The 18,368-nt window shown below is 30.2% G+C and overlaps 4 protein-coding genes across 6 annotated transcripts; 2 read left to right on the forward strand and 2 right to left on the reverse strand.

Moving 5' to 3' along the window:
- Positions 1 to 9,849: 9,849 nt before the first annotated feature.
- LOC145933372 (cdc42 homolog) lies at positions 9,850 to 13,178 on the reverse strand. The gene is made up of 5 exons (XM_083033003.1): positions 12,924 to 13,178; positions 12,233 to 12,430; positions 12,035 to 12,144; positions 11,752 to 11,949; positions 9,850 to 11,489 (listed from the first exon to the last, which is right to left on the reverse strand). Exons 2-5 carry the CDS (start codon positions 12,408 to 12,410, stop codon positions 11,400 to 11,402), a joined length of 576 nt encoding a protein of 191 aa, XP_082889129.1. The 5' UTR covers positions 12,411 to 12,430; positions 12,924 to 13,178; the 3' UTR covers positions 9,850 to 11,399.
- A 264-nt stretch (positions 13,179 to 13,442) lies between these two features.
- LOC145933367 (protein crossbronx homolog) lies at positions 13,443 to 15,530 on the reverse strand. The gene is made up of 7 exons (XM_083032998.1): positions 15,370 to 15,530; positions 15,044 to 15,225; positions 14,898 to 14,962; positions 14,392 to 14,492; positions 14,104 to 14,291; positions 13,829 to 13,997; positions 13,443 to 13,752 (listed from the first exon to the last, which is right to left on the reverse strand). The coding sequence occupies exons 1-7, from the start codon at positions 15,382 to 15,384 to the stop codon at positions 13,669 to 13,671; spliced, it is 804 nt and encodes a 267-aa protein (XP_082889124.1). The 5' UTR covers positions 15,385 to 15,530; the 3' UTR covers positions 13,443 to 13,668.
- A 49-nt stretch (positions 15,531 to 15,579) lies between these two features.
- Positions 15,580 to 17,277, forward strand: LOC145933373 (uncharacterized). Of its 3 annotated transcripts, none has more exons than XM_083033005.1 (4): positions 15,580 to 15,757; positions 15,846 to 16,054; positions 16,194 to 16,502; positions 16,744 to 17,277. In XM_083033005.1, the coding sequence occupies exons 3-4, from the start codon at positions 16,270 to 16,272 to the stop codon at positions 16,997 to 16,999; spliced, it is 489 nt and encodes a 162-aa protein (XP_082889131.1). In that variant the 5' UTR covers positions 15,580 to 15,757; positions 15,846 to 16,054; positions 16,194 to 16,269; the 3' UTR covers positions 17,000 to 17,277. The 3 variants fall into 3 exon arrangements, with proteins under 3 accessions (XP_082889131.1, XP_082889133.1, XP_082889130.1); XM_083033007.1 differs by having other exon boundaries at positions 15,882 to 16,054; XM_083033004.1 differs by having other exon boundaries at positions 15,580 to 16,054.
- Positions 17,278 to 17,395: 118 nt separating this feature from the next.
- On the forward strand, positions 17,396 to 18,337 carry LOC145933374 (uncharacterized). Its single transcript, XM_083033008.1, has 4 exons — positions 17,396 to 17,625; positions 17,701 to 17,797; positions 17,877 to 17,961; positions 18,200 to 18,337. The coding sequence occupies exons 1-4, from the start codon at positions 17,412 to 17,414 to the stop codon at positions 18,308 to 18,310; spliced, it is 507 nt and encodes a 168-aa protein (XP_082889134.1). The 5' UTR covers positions 17,396 to 17,411; the 3' UTR covers positions 18,311 to 18,337.
- The last annotated feature ends 31 nt before the right edge of the window (positions 18,338 to 18,368 follow it).

An 18,368-nucleotide genomic window follows, 5' to 3' on the forward strand; every position in this document is an offset into this window, starting at 1 on the left:
TTAATTTTTATAACCTATTATTATTTTAAAATTTAATTAGCAAATTAACGCTTTATTAATATTTTTTGAAAGAAATCAACTGATTTTTAACGTTAATTTATAAATTAAATTTTAAAATAATAGTATATAATAAAAATTATAGAATAATATGTTTTAAATAAAATGTTATAGTATTTTAAACTCGATTAATATTTTTTGACAGTTATCAGCTGATTTCTATCAAAAAATATTATTCGAGTTTAAAGTATTATAACATATTGTATTGTGTAGACTATTTTATATTCAATAAGATACATATGCAAAATATATTTAAATAATATATTGCCACATAATAAAAATATGTCAATTTCTATTATATATAACATATAAATTCAATTTTATTATGTCTAGCTACCGAAACAGACACAAAAATTTATGTTTCGCGATCGATGTCTAACTTCTTAGACAGTTCGAGCGATAGGTTGCTGGGTAAGACCATTCGGACGTTAATTACAGTTTTTATGCGGCACAGGATGAATTATGAAAAGCGTATGAATAATTCTCACTCGTGTGCGAAGCGTGAAATTTACGAGCAGTTTCAGTCGTTCGTTACAGCACGATTGTAAGCGTAAAAGTAAGGCGATTCGGTTCGTTATCGGTCGGCAAAGAGATCTAAGGAGATCTTTTCTGCGGTAACGTGTGTTCTCGCGGGCGCGGGGCTCTGTTCACACAACAAATTTGCACGCAATTCTTCGCTCGCGTGCGTAAGAATAATTACTGTCGGATGTGGACCGTCGCACATGCATGCATTTTTGCATTCCTTCACGTAGAAACGTTCTGTAACGAGTGAATTTCGAGAAAAGTGTGTACCGCGCAATTTTACTTCTTAATGATATAATTTCTGAGCTTTTATAAGAATCCCAAAGAAAATCACATTTCGTATACATATAACATATTTATCAGATATTTAAATTTGTAATGGAAGACTATGTCTGCTTTAAAAATTAATCTCAGGAAATAAAATAATACTGTATAAAAAGCAAGGCAAAAATAAAAAAAAAATACTTGAACATTTTATTTCACATTTAGAAATAATTTACTTAGAGAAATGAAAGAAAATTCTTCAGTCTATATTATGTTCGAAAATTTCATTTATCAAGTCAAACAATTAAAAATATAATATCGCAATACTTTTTAAAAGACTTCTAAAATTACTTCTTGGAATCAAACTTTATTCAATCATATGTGCGTAATTTCTTTTATAATTGTATCTGAGTGTGCTATAACTAGTGAAAATCTTTAGCTAATTTTTTCTGGAATATAATAACACGTCTGAGAATGGTTAAGCAAGCATTAAATCAATTACTACCACCGCAGCACACGATGCTATCGCATCGTGTGAAACGTTCTATTTACCGGTTTACAAAAAAAAAGAATAGAATTTTTCCTGCGTACGAATCGATAAAGTCATAAAATCACTTGCAAGAAATTTATAGTCAACTTTATCACGATAATTGCATCTCGCTCTCGGATACACCCTCATCGACTTTACCGCTGGATTCCGTATTAATTAGGTAGCGCGACAGAGTGGAATTACAGAGAGACCAGTGAATTCATTAAACCTTTATTAGTCGTTATAGAACCGGTACTCGTGCGCGCGCGGCCGTCGCCACTTTGGGAGAGAAAAGGGGAAAACAGAACGCAAAAGAGGAATAGTAGGAATATCGACAACTTCATTTGAAAAGATTAGCAAAACATTAATTTTAATTATACGTCACATCTTTCAAAAATTACGACTGTATTCTTATATATCATACTTTGAGTTTAATATTTGGCAAAATATTTGCAATGCTAAAATATGAAAAAAATATTTCACATAAAAGATATATAAAGTTAATAATAAAAAATTATTTTTCATAAAAATAATTTCATTATTAACTTTATAAATCTTTTATGTAAAATATATTTTCTTTTTCACATTTTAGCATCGCGAATATTTTTCCAAATAAAAAAATACTCAAAGTATGATACTCAAGAAAATGACGACCTTTCACATAATTTGCAATATGATTGTCTTACAGCCTTACACAGCATAATATTAGTAATTTACATACATTCTACAATCCAGTTATTTCGTTTTCATCTCCACGCAAAATTGATCATTATTGCTAATATCGATATCGAAATCAGAAATCATATTTCAATTTCATGCGAAAATTGCGAATAATTCGATTGCAAAATACGAATATTTCGTAAACTCTGCATGAAAACTAAGATTCGCTGAAAGTTTACTTCTACTCTGTTGCTCTATTTTCGCATGATTTACGGGCAACAAACTGAAACTTTTGAATGCGAGAACGGCAGAGACGAAATGTCTTTAGAGAGAAATAAAAGAACAGAATGGAAGATAAATCACGATTTGCTGGCAGCAGAAAATGCAATTGCTCAAATTGTACAAACATTTCTTCCTGTTTGTGTATCTATTATAGATAAAGAGAGATCTCGCTAATTTCTTGATATTATATTGATATTAGATATATACAAATTTATCATTAAAAAAATGAGACTATAATATACGTATTAATTAAATAAGTTTGAAATAAGATGACGGTTTCTTTATAATTATTCATCAAATTATTCCAATTTCAAATCAATGATTATTATACAAATGTCAAATGTGATTCAACAAGTTATTAAATCATATTTATAAGAGTCGATAAGAGTTAGCCATTCAGTTAATAGATTATAATATTGTTAAATGCAAAAAGCATTTTTTTAATTTATATATTGCATCAATAAATATTGCATCAATAAATATATATCAAATAGATATATATCAAAGAATAAAATAACGAGAAACATAAATTATTACATATTATACATGACATCATATATTAACAAATCAGAAAATAGAAATTATTTTACCTTAATACAAGCACATATTCAATTAAAATTATATATTTATGAAAAAAGATTTCAAATCAAAGTTATAGTCATTAAAAATCAATAGTGTAGAAAAATCAATATAAAGACATTTTTTTTATATTTAAATAATCTTTAAATATTGCAAACGAGTTTACAGGCGCATTGTGTGCAGCCTACGTGTCTCGTTTCTCAGGGGTACCAGCAGGATATGCCTGCTGAAGGAAGGGAGCACCACGATTTCGTCGGGATGGCACGTATGCGGGACGTCGCGACTGGCGACTAGAAATCTACGCGAGAGTTCCGATGGTATCTCGCGCTCAGGCCGAGTTGAGAAGCATCCCCTCGGCGACTACGGCACAGATCTCGCGCCATTACTCAGCCCAGCGAGCGGTGGTACAGCCAGCATCACTATAAAGCAACATAAACAGCGGGTCCTCGCGCGGTGCGAGAACGCGGGACGAGCGCGGCCGCCCATCGCGCGGGAGACATTGCGTAAAAATGAGTTGTGTCAACGTGCCCGGGGGGCCCCCGACGCAGCCTGGCTTCACCAGGTGGCCCCGACGGCTCGTTTTATTAGGTCGTTACAAGAACTCGTCTGTTTTCGTGTAATAACTCTCGGATCCTAGGACGCGCGCGAGGATCGAGAGGAATTCAGAGATCACAAGATCCTATACTCGAACGATGTTAATCTGGGAATCTTTGACGCGAGAATGAAAAAAAGACAAATACAGCATCTCAAAGTTCAACGATTACGATGCAGAAATTTTAATCTACATATGAAAAAAAATCGTGATTTTTATTTTACAAAATTACTATATTATAAAAACAAAAGTCTTTATCTTAAAGCTCTTTCACACGCTTTTCATTTCAAAATATAGGTATATTGAGAGAATTTTCTCTTAGAATTTACCCTGAAAATCATGGTAATCGTAGGACAATATATGGTATGAAAAGAATTTTATGAGAATTTCTCTGATTAATATTTATCACAATAAAAATAATATCTATCACAATAAAATATAAAATATGTTTGATTAATTTTACTAAACTGCATAGTAAAATTAATCAAACATATTTTATATTTTATACTGTGATAGATATTATTTTTATTGTGATAAATATTAATTAGAGAAATTCTCATAAAATTCTTTTCATACCATATTGTCCCACGATTACCATAATTTTCAGAGTAAATTCTAAGAGAAAATTATCTCTGTGTAGTGTATAATATTAAATATTTGGCTAAATTATTTTAAAAGAATACTGTTTAAAAATTCGAAATGTGCCGCGTTGCAAAATCGCTTCGAGGAATGCGGGGACTAATTACCGTGACTCGCTAATTAACGCGAAAATTTTTGTCAGCGCGGCGCACGATTTTGTTCGTACCGATAGATCAATTACTGAAATTACACTGCATCTAGCCGCATTACAACGCACGTCCGGCGCATACCTGTACCAATACCACCGCTCGCGTAGACGCGGCTATCGATTCGAGATGATTAGCGATAATGTCAAGGGAGTCCGGAGGCACGTCCGCGATGGCTCCGTGACCGAGGCGCGCCTTCTGTATCGGCCGTTAACATTGGCTGCGGCCGCCGATCTACGTAACTATGATTCCACCTAATTGAATTAACCACAGGGCGCAACGCGCCACGTTACACCGGCAAATCGCGAATCGCGATCGACCGTGAAAGAAGAGGAAAGAAGAGAACAGACGTCTTTTTCGCGCGAGCGAGCGTACGAGGAACGAAGAGGAACGCGACGCCGAGAGGAGACAGTGGCGGATTTTACAATAGAATGAAAATTTATACTTACAATTAGTATGTGTTACAAAAATATATATTTAATTGTAAAGAGAAAATTATAGAAAACTAAATTCTCGTAAAATATTCTTAAAATATTCTTATTTTTAAATTTCACGTGGGCATTCGTGATTCTAATTTATATATCTATATAAATAAATTATAACGGAATACTCTGTGATCTTTTAAATAAATATATCTTTCATAGATACAATTTTCATATTTATAATAATTATAAAACAAATGCCAATGTGATTACTGAACTGTTTGTCATTGAATAATTAAAATTTCGAACAATTTTCATTATTAAATTCTCGTATCGTAAGGCTGGCATTTATTGAAGCCGCCACTGAATGAGAGGAAGAGATGAGAAGGATGAGGAGAAATGGACGTGGAGAACACGAAGAAACGGCTGTGTGGATGACGGTGGGCGATCCACGTCGGCGATATCCCATCAGACCATCAAATGACCGCCTCCCGTGTTTCTGCGTCTCTACGGCCCCTGCATTTCCGCTCGCACGTGCCGGTTCGACGAGGGAATTCTCACAGCTCCGGTTCTTAGCCCGGGAATACTCTCGAACACTCCCTGTATCTCGCTCGGTTGTCATTACCCTCGGCTAGGCGCCAACCAAGATGAGGAAACGCGTGCGCGCGGCAAAAAAAACGCGCAAATTGATCGCGATCGATTCCACGTCCGATATTCGAATAATAAGAAAATAAATTCGAGGTTTTATACTTTGCTCAAAGTATATAAAATATAGTTTTTCAAAATAAAAAAAATATTCATGAGATTCTTAATACGAATGCTTATCAAAAATATACACTAACAAAAGAGAATTTTCTTTTAGAATTTACTTTGAAAATCATGGTAATCGTGGGACAATATGATATGAAAAGAATTTTATAAGAATTTTTCTGATTAATATTTATCACAATAAAAATAATAATATCTATCACAATAAAATATAAAATAGTTTTATTAATTTGATTAAAAAAAACATATTTTATATTTTATTGTGATAGATATTATTATTTTTATTGTGATAAATATTAATCAGAGAAATTCTCAAAATTCTTTTCATACCATATTGTCCCACAATTAGCACGATTTTCACGGTAAATTCTAAGAGAACATTCTCTGTGTATAATGCATATTTAAATTTCTTTCTGATTCTGAGCTAATCTCGAAAATAGATTTTTTTAAACAATATTATATTACATTAGCGTTTTTTATATACTATATATTTCGCGAATGATAAGAAAAATACATTTGAATTTTATTTTGCTCAAAGTACATAAAATATAATCTTTAAAATAAAAAAAATAACATTAAAATATTCATGAAATTATTAACACGAATGCTTATTGAAAATATGTATATATATAATATATAACTTAAATTATGTATTATATATATTTTCACAAAATATAATATTACATTAGCGTTTATGATATACTAATTATATATTTCGCGAATGATAAGAAAGATAACATTAAAATATTGAGATTATTAATACGAATCCTTATTAAATATAATTTAAATTATGTATTATATATATTTTTAATAAGCATTCGTATTAATAATCTCATAAATATTTTAATGTTATTTTTTTATTTGAAAGGCTACATTTTATGTACTTTGAGCAAAATAAAACTCGAATTTATCTTTCTTATCATTCGCGAAATATAATTAGTATATCATAAACGCTAATGTAATATTATTTTATGAAAATATATATAATATTATTTTATGAAATATATATAATATATAATTTAAATTATGTATTATATATATTTTCAATAAGCATTCGTATTAATAATCTCATGAATATTTTAATGTTATTTTTTTTATTTAAAAGATTATATTTTATGTACTTTGAGCAAAATAAAATTCGAATTTATTTTTCTTATTATTCGCGAAATATATAGCCAATATGTCAAAAACGTAATGTAACAATATAATATTAGTTAAAAAAATCTATTTTTGAAATTAACACAAATTTCTTTCTGAGCTAATCTCGAAAATAGATTTTTTTAAAACAATATATTATTATTACATTAGCGTTTTTTTATATACTGGCTATGATATACTGACTTTTTTTTATATACTGACTAGATTGATCGCGATTGATTTCACGCCAATAATAAGATAGATAATATCGAATCTTATATAGCTCATACTAAATAAAATAATTTCTTAACTATTATAAAAAAATAACTTTAAAATATTCATGAAATTCTTAATGCAAGTGCTTATCGAAAATATATGTATAATGCATTTAATTTAAATTTATTTCTGAGCTAATTTCAAAAATTGATTTTTCCTAAACAATATTATATTATTATTATATTAGTAGTTTTCATGTGCTGGCTGTATATATTTTAAGTAAATGGCGATGATATAAATTCGATAATATAATCAGTTGAATAGAATCAATTTGCTCACCGGTCGTTGAAACTTGAAACGCTGCCGTATTTTCGTTGATTGTTGCACGTCGCTTTTTCCTAAAAAATATTAATTATTATTATATTTATTATTATTATATTAATTATTATTATATTAATTCACAGGGTAGTTAAATTAATCGACCACACTAGCCAATGAATTTTTTTTCTAAGTTTTTACTTTATCGACCATATGGTTGTGGTCTTTATAAAGTACAACTTGAAATTATTAATTACAAATTTAATAATTTCAAGTTGTACTTTATAAAGACCACAACCATATGGTCGATAAAGTAAAAACTTAGAAAAAAAATTCATTGGCTAGTGTGGTCGATTAATTTAACTACCCTGTTGATTATTTTACTAGCGATATAAAAATAAAAAACATATTATTATATTAATTATTATTATATTTATTATTATATTAGCGGTTTTCATATGTTGGCTATATATTTCAAGTAAATGGCGATGATATAATCAGACAAATAAAATCAATTTGCTCACCGGTCGTTAAAACGCTGCCATATTCTCGTTGATTGTTGCGTCGTTTCGGAAAGTCGTTCGTCCAGATGCATTTTCATTGACCAAGCACTATTGATTTCGATTTCGCGCATTAAATAATACGATAGAACGATCGCCCGTTACTTTATACGACATTCTCGACATCGATTGCACGCACTACGCACCGGATTGCATAAATAACAACGGATAAATAACGACGATAAATAACCATCCGCCACTTTCGATATTCGCGATATGTAGTGAAGTAGTTCGTCGTGACGTAGTACGTCGTGACGTAATGCAACAAACTTCGCGCGGTTCGCGCGCGACACATAATCATCTGAAAACGATAAATTATATATATTAATTAAATATCTCACATCTGAAAATACAGTTTTTCCAAAGCGCAAAAGCTGAACGCAATGCGATTCGTACAGATAAATGATGCGAAATGATGCATACCTCTTAATAAACAGAATGTTCAATGAATCGATAGATTCGGAGAAAAAGCGGCGTACCCCGGCGGTTGCAGACTGTCGTAGATTGATTAACCGCGATCGCACGAGTTAATTAATACTTCCTGCTAATTGCCCGTGACACGATTCGATACTCCCGACATTAGTTCGTACGCGGAATTCATTCTTTAACGGAAAAAACGCGTGAAAAATGCGGAGCCGATTGAGCGTGATATCGAGACTAGCGCGAGGGACGAAGGTTGTGACGTAGTAACTACGGAAGTCAAGACTCAGCGCGCAGCGCGCCAAAATCAAATACAATTATAGGCTATAACTTTTGTACTTGCATTGTCGTCTAAATTATTACTGTGTATTTAAATTTATATTATATACGATTCAATATTTCGATTTCGTAATAACTTTATCGACACATTACTGCGGTTGTAATTTAAAGTGTATCATTTATATGTACGAAAACTTCACTGAAAAAAAAAAAAAAAAAAAAAAAAATGTTAACTTGATTAAACCGTTCAACTACATATTTTGTTAACTGAACATATAAAAATATTTAAATTAAATATAACAAAACGTGTATTTAACTTAAATATTAATATATGTTCAATTAACAAAATAGTAATTTAGTTGAACGGTTTAATCATGTTAACAATTTTTGTTCAGAGTTGACATACATACTAATTTTGAATTTCAAAGGACTGATTAAAGATTAATCGCGATCGCACGCATTAATTAATATTCCAAAATAATCATCAATATTTCTTACAAATTATAAATGTCGCTTACTCAAGTTTAACGTCGCGTAATAAAATATGATTAACTATTGTCACGTATTTTTTAATAATTAGATCGTTATATGTACTAATAATTGTACTGATACATTATAACTCGATTGCAACTTTATGTGTATTATTTATGCATAATAGAATTCTAATCTAATAGAAAATATTTTCAAATTTCGATTAATTAAAGAATCTTTTTCAATAAATAAATTAAATTTCAATAAATAAATGATTAATAAATAAATTTAAGATAATCGGTTGCTCAATTGTATAGCATCGAAATTAAATATTTTTGTTTAAAATTAATATTTAGTAAAATTAATATTTTGATCGTGATTATAGATCGTATATTCTGATCGTATCTATACATTGTAATGCGATTATTTTATCTTATTTTAATGCAAATAATATCTTATTTTAATTCGTATATTTTTAAATGCAATTATAATTTAAAGATTTCATAAGATATAAAATCAGATGTTCAGTTTTATAGTCAAAGCATCTAATATTTTCTAAATAGAACATAATTATAAATTTATAATAATTATAAATTGTGTTCGTAAAAACATATGTATAGAATGTATATTTAATGTATAATTATCAAAAATGTGCAGGATTTGTTGCACAATGCCTGATGTTCATAATTTATTTTGATTTTATTTATATGATCCTGAGAATATCCTGTTATTTAATTTCATTATCATTTTATTACTAAATATGAATAATCTATTAAAACTTTGATTATTAATTAATCCTGCTTATAAATAAATCACATATCTCATGAATTAATATCAATGTTCACAATATATTCTAAAAAAATATTAATTTTTTTATCTATAGAGATTGTAACATTAAAATATTAGAAAGGATAATCAAGGATATTATTATATGAAAGGATTATCGATGTTTTAACAAATAAAGGCATAAATGCGCGAGCGCATCATATACATAGTATAAATATATTTATGCGAATATTTCATTATATATGACTGTGTCTATATTATGACACATACAGTGCTAATAGTAAATGCTTTTTAACTGGATTCGTAGTGTAAAAGTTGATTAAATCTTTTTGATGAAATGCTTTCTCTCCTAACATCCCTATTCGATGTTCATAAATCGACAATGTATCGCAATGCGAACATTTATATGCGTTAATAATACTAACAATATGCGACAATTGAGCTCTATAAAAATTAGCCAGTCGCATGCTTTCATTGTAAATTGATATAATTCATTGGATGCAACATGATAGTTGAAAAAATTGCATGTATATAATTGTGAGAATCATAAATGTTTAAGAGAAAGGTTCAAAAACTCTTTAATTCTCTAAGTGGTAAATTCGTTGAAAATACTTTGCTATGTAATAAACGGCACTCAAAAACGTTCGAAGAAATTGGTCGATTTTCTTAAAAGCTTTCCTTCGTTAAGGTAGCTGCCGTGTATATTTTAAAAGATCTGAAGGTTCATTATCGATATTAAAAAGCCTTTGCTCGCACGTTATCATGCTTCGGACAAAAAAATAAGTAATAAAAAATTAATTATACCAGGTGTCCCATTTTAAAGGACCCACTCAAATATCTCATTGTCAGAAACACTTTGTAGGAAACATTTTTTGATTTAACGCAGTGTTTCTGAGATATTTGAGTGGGTCCTTTAAAATGGGACACCCGGTATACTTACTATGTATGACAATTTCCAATAAATGTCAATATTCAAATAAGTAAATTTTCCGAAGGCGGTAAAAGTCTTTAATATTTCAATAATGATATTTTATGTAGATCGATTGTTAGAAATAGTAATAATAATCTTCTTATTACATGCAATCGATATATACCTACATAATGATATTGCTATATTTATCGTTTTATACATTCACCATAGAATTCCTAATACTGATATCGTCGAAAACGAAAATTTTATTCTACTAGGTATTGAAACAAACAATCGTCATTTTAATGAAATGAATGTTTGAATACCTTATTAATCCAAATGAGTACTCTATCAGATACCGACGACTCAGATACCTATATATCTCGGTAAACATTTCGACTTAAAAAAATATTGAACAATAGCACCAATCTCTCTGTTTCTCCACCTTTGTCCTATTCAATATAAACGTCAAAAGTCAACGATTTTAGAACGATTTAAAAAATCCTCAGGCGCGCTTCAAAAATTCGCGCCGTCTGGAAAATCGTGTCGGAAAAATGAAAGCTTTGTGCAATAAGTTATCTCAAAAAGATAGCCATTATTGTTTGATAGAAAACTTTTCTCTAACCTTACAAATTCAGAATCGTTGTACGCCTCATGGAATGTGTTTGCAATCGCTGTCGTAGTCGGCGCCTGTGCGATTACTTGTTCTTCCCTCGGGTTACGAAGTATAGAGGCAAATTTAGTTCTATTTAGCACAATACTACATACAAGAGACTATCGTCTGGTACTACGTAGCGTTATTTTGATGTCCGACAGGCATTCCTTCAATCCTCTCCATCGACTTACAGAAGCGTACATTTTCTTTTCTTCACCGGCTCGGGCGGTTCCAATGCAGCTAAAATAGCTTCATCGAATACATTCTTCAAGCCTTTCTAGATTGTCAAAAGAAGCATAATGTTACATAAAATGTTAAATATTACTGATACAATTTCGAATATAATAAAATTTTTTTATTTTAGTTACAGAAAAATTAATTATTTATAAATCATATTTTTTTTAAGATTAAAAAAAAAAGATCTCATTAAATTTCACAATTTCTTAAATAATATTTTAATAATAAAATATTTTTGACAAAATTAAATTTTATATTATAAAATATAAATAATAATATAATATAAATAAATTTTTTCTTACCTGTGTTAGAGCACTGCACTCTACATATTTTACAGCCTTGAGTTCCTTGGCGAGTTTCTCGCCTTGCTCCCCAGATATTGGCTTCTGCTTATTTTTTGCGAGCTTCTCTGTTGTTGCGACATCATCTCTCAAATCAATTTGTGTTCCAACAAGTAGAAATGGGGTTCTCTGACAGTGATGCGTTATTTCAGGCACCCACTGCAAGAAAATATATTATCACATTAGAATTTAAGTTAAAGCTCGTATATGTAGAAATAATAGATAATAATAGACAATATATTACCTTTTCTTTGACATTTTCAAACGATGACGGCGATACAACTGAGAAACACACGAGAAATACATCTGTCTGAGGATAACTTAAAGGACGTAATCTGTCATAATCTTCTTGACCTAAAAAAAGAAACAAAAACGTTGAATTAGATTTCAAGCAGGCTAAATCGTCTTTGAAGGAATAATCCAAAAAAAGCAAACTTTTTACCAGCTGTATCAAATAATCCTAATGTATATGGATCACCTCCTATCATCACAGTTACCGCATAATTGTCAAAAACAGTAGGCACATATTCGGAAGGAAACTTATTTGTGGTGTAAGAAATCAAGAGGCATGTTTTACCAACCGCTCCATCACCCACCACAACGCACTTTATCGTCTGCATTTTTCTACTCTTTATGCGACCTAAACAATTAAATACATACATAATTAAGCACTGTAAAACTATTCTAAGCATTTATATATAAATAAAGCAAATCTCATACTCGATTTAAACTCAAATCTACATCAGCATACAATGTGTTTCATATTGTTTAATCAAACTGTCTCTATATATGCTTCACAACATTGCACAACAATTTTATCAGTCATAATATTACGTCCACAGTCACAATGTGATAAAAAAAAAAAGAGAAATATTATCGGAATATTACTTAACGCGATAAGATCATCGTAATATTAACCGGAGATTGTTTTCTTGTCGTATTCCGTTTTTAAGCTGATCTTAAATATAGGGTGTACCTGCAGCACGAAAAGGCACACATTGCTCAAGATTCTTTAGGTGGAAAAACTTTCGCGATGTTATCTTAAACATGAATTCGCGAAGCGCAAGAATCAAGAATCTCGCACGCGAGATGTTTTTGCTTGTCGCGCGCGTCAGATGTAACGAAATAGTTACCTAAATCCTCGGAGCTGTCATTAAAGGTTAAGATCGCAGCTCATAATCCCGGGTGGCGCGGCGGAAGCGGCTTCTTCGGGCGTGTGCCGGTAAGTAAAATACGATCTGCACGAGTCCTGCCTGACGGCCACGAGCTTGCGAAATTGTTGCGCAGTTACGCAAATTCCACGTATCTTTATCGCGAGATATACATACGTTATTTTTTTTCCGCGGTGACGATCGCGATTTCGAACGAGATCTGTAGCGACATAAGCCGGATTTCTATGACGTAAAGAGGGGGGAGGAATGACGTATCCTCACAAATTGTAGCGCTCAATTTGAAAAATCTGTAAACTCTGTTGTACTTCGTTTTCATTCTCTTCTTTCCCTAAGTTCTTATATTAATATATATAATCTTTAGAAAATATATGTGTATTATATTTATACAGAAGAACACACACATACGTTTGTCGTCTCTACTTCAGCTCTTAATATATATATTCATATACTCTTGAATATGTTATAATATAATCTCTTTTTATTAAAACCTACAAGAGTAGATATCCTAATTTGTTCTATACAGCAGTCACTTAACACATAGATTTATATAAAATTTTAAGGCATATATATAATCTCTGAATATAAAAATAGTATATTAATAAGTTTATACCTATATTGATTGCCAAGAGAGCAATAATTTCCTTATAGCTCTTAAGGACGTATGTTGTTTCACTAATTGTCAGCAATTGAATTGTAAACTTCTTTACTATCTAGCTTCTGGTTTTGAAAATGGTTGAAGAGAACCAGGTTGTACCCATGATAAACCCAACGGCTTATTTTCATCTTCGCTCTATAAAGTACAATAGACTGATAAGAAAATTGAATTTAATGTATTTTATTATGATGATTTTCAAGCATTTATTTACCTTTGGTTCATAAATTTCGCGTTTAGTAGGATCATGCACTTCATTCACATATCGAGTGAATGTAATATAATGTGGATTGTCTACAGTAGGTGGATCGAATACTTGATTCACACTTGTCTTTACACATGTTTTCACGCGTTCTCGGAAAGCTTCAAGATTACTTTCTTGTCTGTAACATGAATTAGTTTATATGTAAAAAAAAATTCTAGATAATACATTCTTTTCATAATTTCTTTGAACATATCTCTTACAAAGCAAATAACAATCGTACTTACAAGCTAGATGCTTCCTGATTAATTGGAGTCATTTTTGTATCCAGTTTAATAAATACTTTCGTGATATATTGTATTAATTGCCAAATTCTGTTATTTCTTCTCCATTCAGGAAATCCCCATGTTGTGCACAATTCTCCGTCTTCTGGATTTATCAATGGATGGAAAACTTGAGTTTCAAACACAACTTTCTAAAATACACATTTCAGGCATGAAAACACTAGGATATATATATATATATATATATATATATATATATAATTAATTAATTATGTGACTCTGTATTCTTACAGGACAATCTCCAAGTGGAAAATTTGGAGGCAGTGTAATGGTGAACCTGAAAACTCCGCCTTTGTAGATCCCTTGTCGAACGAATTGTACACCAAACCATACTGTGGCAAAATGTGTTCAGAAATAATATATATATTAGAACTTTTTACAACAGTCATTTTAACTACATTAAAATGAAACAGGCAAGAGATATGGATATATTTACATCAGAACCATTATATAAGTTGTAATCGGGATGAGCAAGACCTATAAAATAGGTTTACACCTATCAAAAACACACTAACATTTTAATAAAAAAAAATTTTAATATATGGACTAAGAAATTAAAAACAAAGGACGTTTATTCTTCTTCTCTCTGTCTTTCTGTGAATAGCAATATAGAATAGCGCTAACTGTTCTAATTCCAAGATATTAATATTGTAAAGTAGGATTATCAGAAAATACATGCTGAATTATGAATAATGCATTCATAGTAACTTGACATGCATAAATTTAACAGTACTTACGAAAAGAATTTAAAGCAGATGGTATTACATAAATTCCCTTTAAATCTTGAGAGCACAACATCTTGCTGTGAAAAAAAATATATAAATTAGTTATTTCTTCGATATTCATCTATTATATACAATACTACTATATTTACTATACTTACTATTCTGAAATAATATTGTATTCCTGTAAGAAAATAGCATGCTGCTTATTAGTTTGCGAAACAATCGGTCTGTCTATCATTTTTACAGACATGCTCAACGGAGAGTCTCCATTACTACTTCCTGGTACAAGCTTCCTAAAGGAACCTTGCCTGTTTAAATTATCGTTTTTATTATCGTCACTCTGAAATAATAGCAAAGCATTATTATGTTTTAAAAAATATTTATTAAGTAAAAAAAATGAAAACAATTGAGAGTATACATGTGACACTTTTATCATTTATTTGATCATTGTTATTGAATGTAGTACCGTTAAAAGTATTTTTACCTTGGTCCCCGACATGATGAGCAGTCTTAAAAAAATGTATGAAGTTGTAGATATTATAATAATAGATAATATCTTGCTACATCACACTTAATATAAGATAAGCATACTTGTTGACAATCCTCAGAGGTTGTACTGGACCATTTATAGGCTAATTTACTATAGTATATTGAGCGAACCTTCTCTATACTATCCTATAGAAAATCGGAACCACAATTAGAAAGAAACATGATATTTGTGGATGAATCTCTATCTCTTTTTACATTAATCATCTGAGTATCAACCAATCAGTGAATCCCTGACAAAGATAGCAATCCATCCAGCATTAATGAGTGCTTTCAAGTAATGGAATGTTGCAAATGATCTGAGGAAAATTCTCATCATAAACCGCGTAAAAACATAACAGAATATATGACAGTCTTTTAATTTGTAAAATTAATTTATTTTTGCTTTCGTTTTTTTTTTCTTTCTTTCCACAGCGTGAATATATACTACTTGTTTCATTTTAAGTACAGCACTTTAAGTAAAGACCTACTGTCAATCGATCAGCTGATGAGAGATAATTCGCATGGCATTGAAAATTGACAGCTAATCGGCCTGAAATACATGTTTTTGAGTCATATTGTTGTTAATTAAATGACTCGCTATGCGCGAAGATTATTACTTGAATATGAAAACAATTATATATGTAAGACGTAAATTTTATAAGATATAAATGAATTGTACATATATGCTAAGATTTTTTTTTTACAATCTATCAAATTCTTTACTCAACGAAATCAGGCATAAAAGTTGTAATTGATTCCAAAACAATTTCTTGCTTGCAGGATGTTTTAATCTCAAGCTGAAAAACATAATTCAAAAACAAATTGGTCTACAATTCTCTTCATAGCGTGATGAAACATGCAGGCTTCATTATCAGCTCAAACAATTGGCTGTATTGGAAAATGTACAACTGGTTTGACAGCTGAAGAGATAGATCAAATTACAGATAATATAAATAGGACATTATCTCATCCAAAAGGTAGACAAATTTTTGAAAGATACCTCCGACAACGCAATCTTCAAAGTAGCCTGGAATGTTTGGAATTGTATAAAACCTGTTCAGAATTTCTTGCTAAGGAGTTGACTCAATCGTAAGTCCATCTCAAGTATTAATAATAAAATACAAACATCAAACATTTGCATACAACACACGTCAATATATTCAAATATTAATAAAGTTTGACTTGAAAAATTTTTACAAATCGTACTGTTTAATTTATATAGCATATTTTTATATGAATATATATTATTTAATTAAAAAGAAAATATATCTATAAAGCAAATAGTTTTAAAATATATCATTCCATATTAATAATTAAAAATAATTTACAGACAATCAAAAGATTTTGATTTAGAATCTTTAACTGTGGATGTTACAATGGTGAGAGACATTGTCGAAGATCTGGATGGTGTTCCACAAATAGATATGGCACTTATGGAACGATTTAACGAGGCTTTAACAAACAAAACCAGAGAAGCATTACTTGCTGTATTAGAAGACACCAGAGATCGAGCGCGAGATTATTTAAGAAGTGTACACCAAAGTTTTAAACAATATATTTCAGAACCATGTCCATTAACGAAATAACATTATTATATAAACATATTCAAGTAAGAGCTTTAGATGTTTTGCTACATTTTCACTACGAAAATCTGTGATGTACATTTTTATTTTCATATGACGTACCTTTATTCATATGCAACTTACATAGTACTTACTGTCCAAAGATGCATTTAATACCCAAGGATTCTGTTTATGTATAGAATAGAAATATTTAAATATCAGAAAGAGTAAATTATAAGGCTGTAAGGATAAGTCATAAAATTATGTATAGAATAGAATGCAATCAACGATAATAAGAGTTTTGAATTACTTAAGACTATTTTTCACACAATTATATAAAATATAGAAGATTAATAAAACAATATCGCTAACAAGAACGAATCTTTCATGTATTCTATTCTTTCTGCTGTCAATTAAATTACATTAAAATTGACAAATGTCAAACATCATGCATGTAGAAAGTCCCGAAGGAAAATATATTACGACAATCAATAAAATACGTGATACTACTCTAAAATTAGAGACAAGTTTGAAATATTCACGGAATTTAGAAGCTATCCGTTTTCTGCGATATTCTACCTTGAAATCTCGCGATAAACTTTTAGCAGATGATTTAAAGAAAGCTAAAATACAAAACGAACAGATGTTAAGTAAGTAAAACTTGTGCCTGATTTTTTTTATTTGCTTTGTTCTGTTCTGTTCGAAAGAGAAATTTCGCTTTTTAGATTTATTTCGACAAAGCGTTACGGACGTTCAACTTGGTTCTCTTGATATATTGCCGGAAACTTTAAAGAGACAAGTGCAGAGAACGTGGCATCAAAAGTAATCTTTAATAATATTTTAATTTACCTTTGTATCATTGCTGAATTTTTACATTACACTTGTATATGTTACATTTTAGATATGACGCTTTATTATCGCAAAATGAGCATTTGAAGAAACAAATTAACGCGATGAATTACAAAATGAAAGAAAAACAGAAAGAGGTTTGTGCGTTTAAGTTTTCTTATTTGTCATTGCAAATATAATTGCGAATATACAGTATACATATAAGATTATGTCAGAAGAGCGAGATATGTCATATTTTTATAATATGCCGAATATTATAATTTATGCCAAATTAAATGAGTTTGCATCTCATGATTTAATTCGTAACTCGCGCATATGTGTGACATTATAAAATGTTTCAACAAATCCTTTAAAAAATGTATACGTGCACTGTAGATTGATACTTTGCAACAGAAATTGCTCAACCTCGCAGGAAACATCATAAATCCTGAGGAAAATACTGAAAAAATCTGCAGAAAATGCTGGATTCTAACCAATGAAACCTAAGTTAAAATATGCATTATATTTGTATGGGGGGGGGGGGGGGATCATAGATATATTACAT

The sequence above is a fragment of the Prenolepis imparis genome, unplaced genomic scaffold (assembly GCF_030444845.1).
Source record: "Prenolepis imparis isolate NDT839.2.m4 unplaced genomic scaffold, iyPreImpa1.0 SCAF_3, whole genome shotgun sequence".
Classification (NCBI taxonomy): domain Eukaryota; kingdom Metazoa; phylum Arthropoda; class Insecta; order Hymenoptera; family Formicidae; genus Prenolepis; species Prenolepis imparis.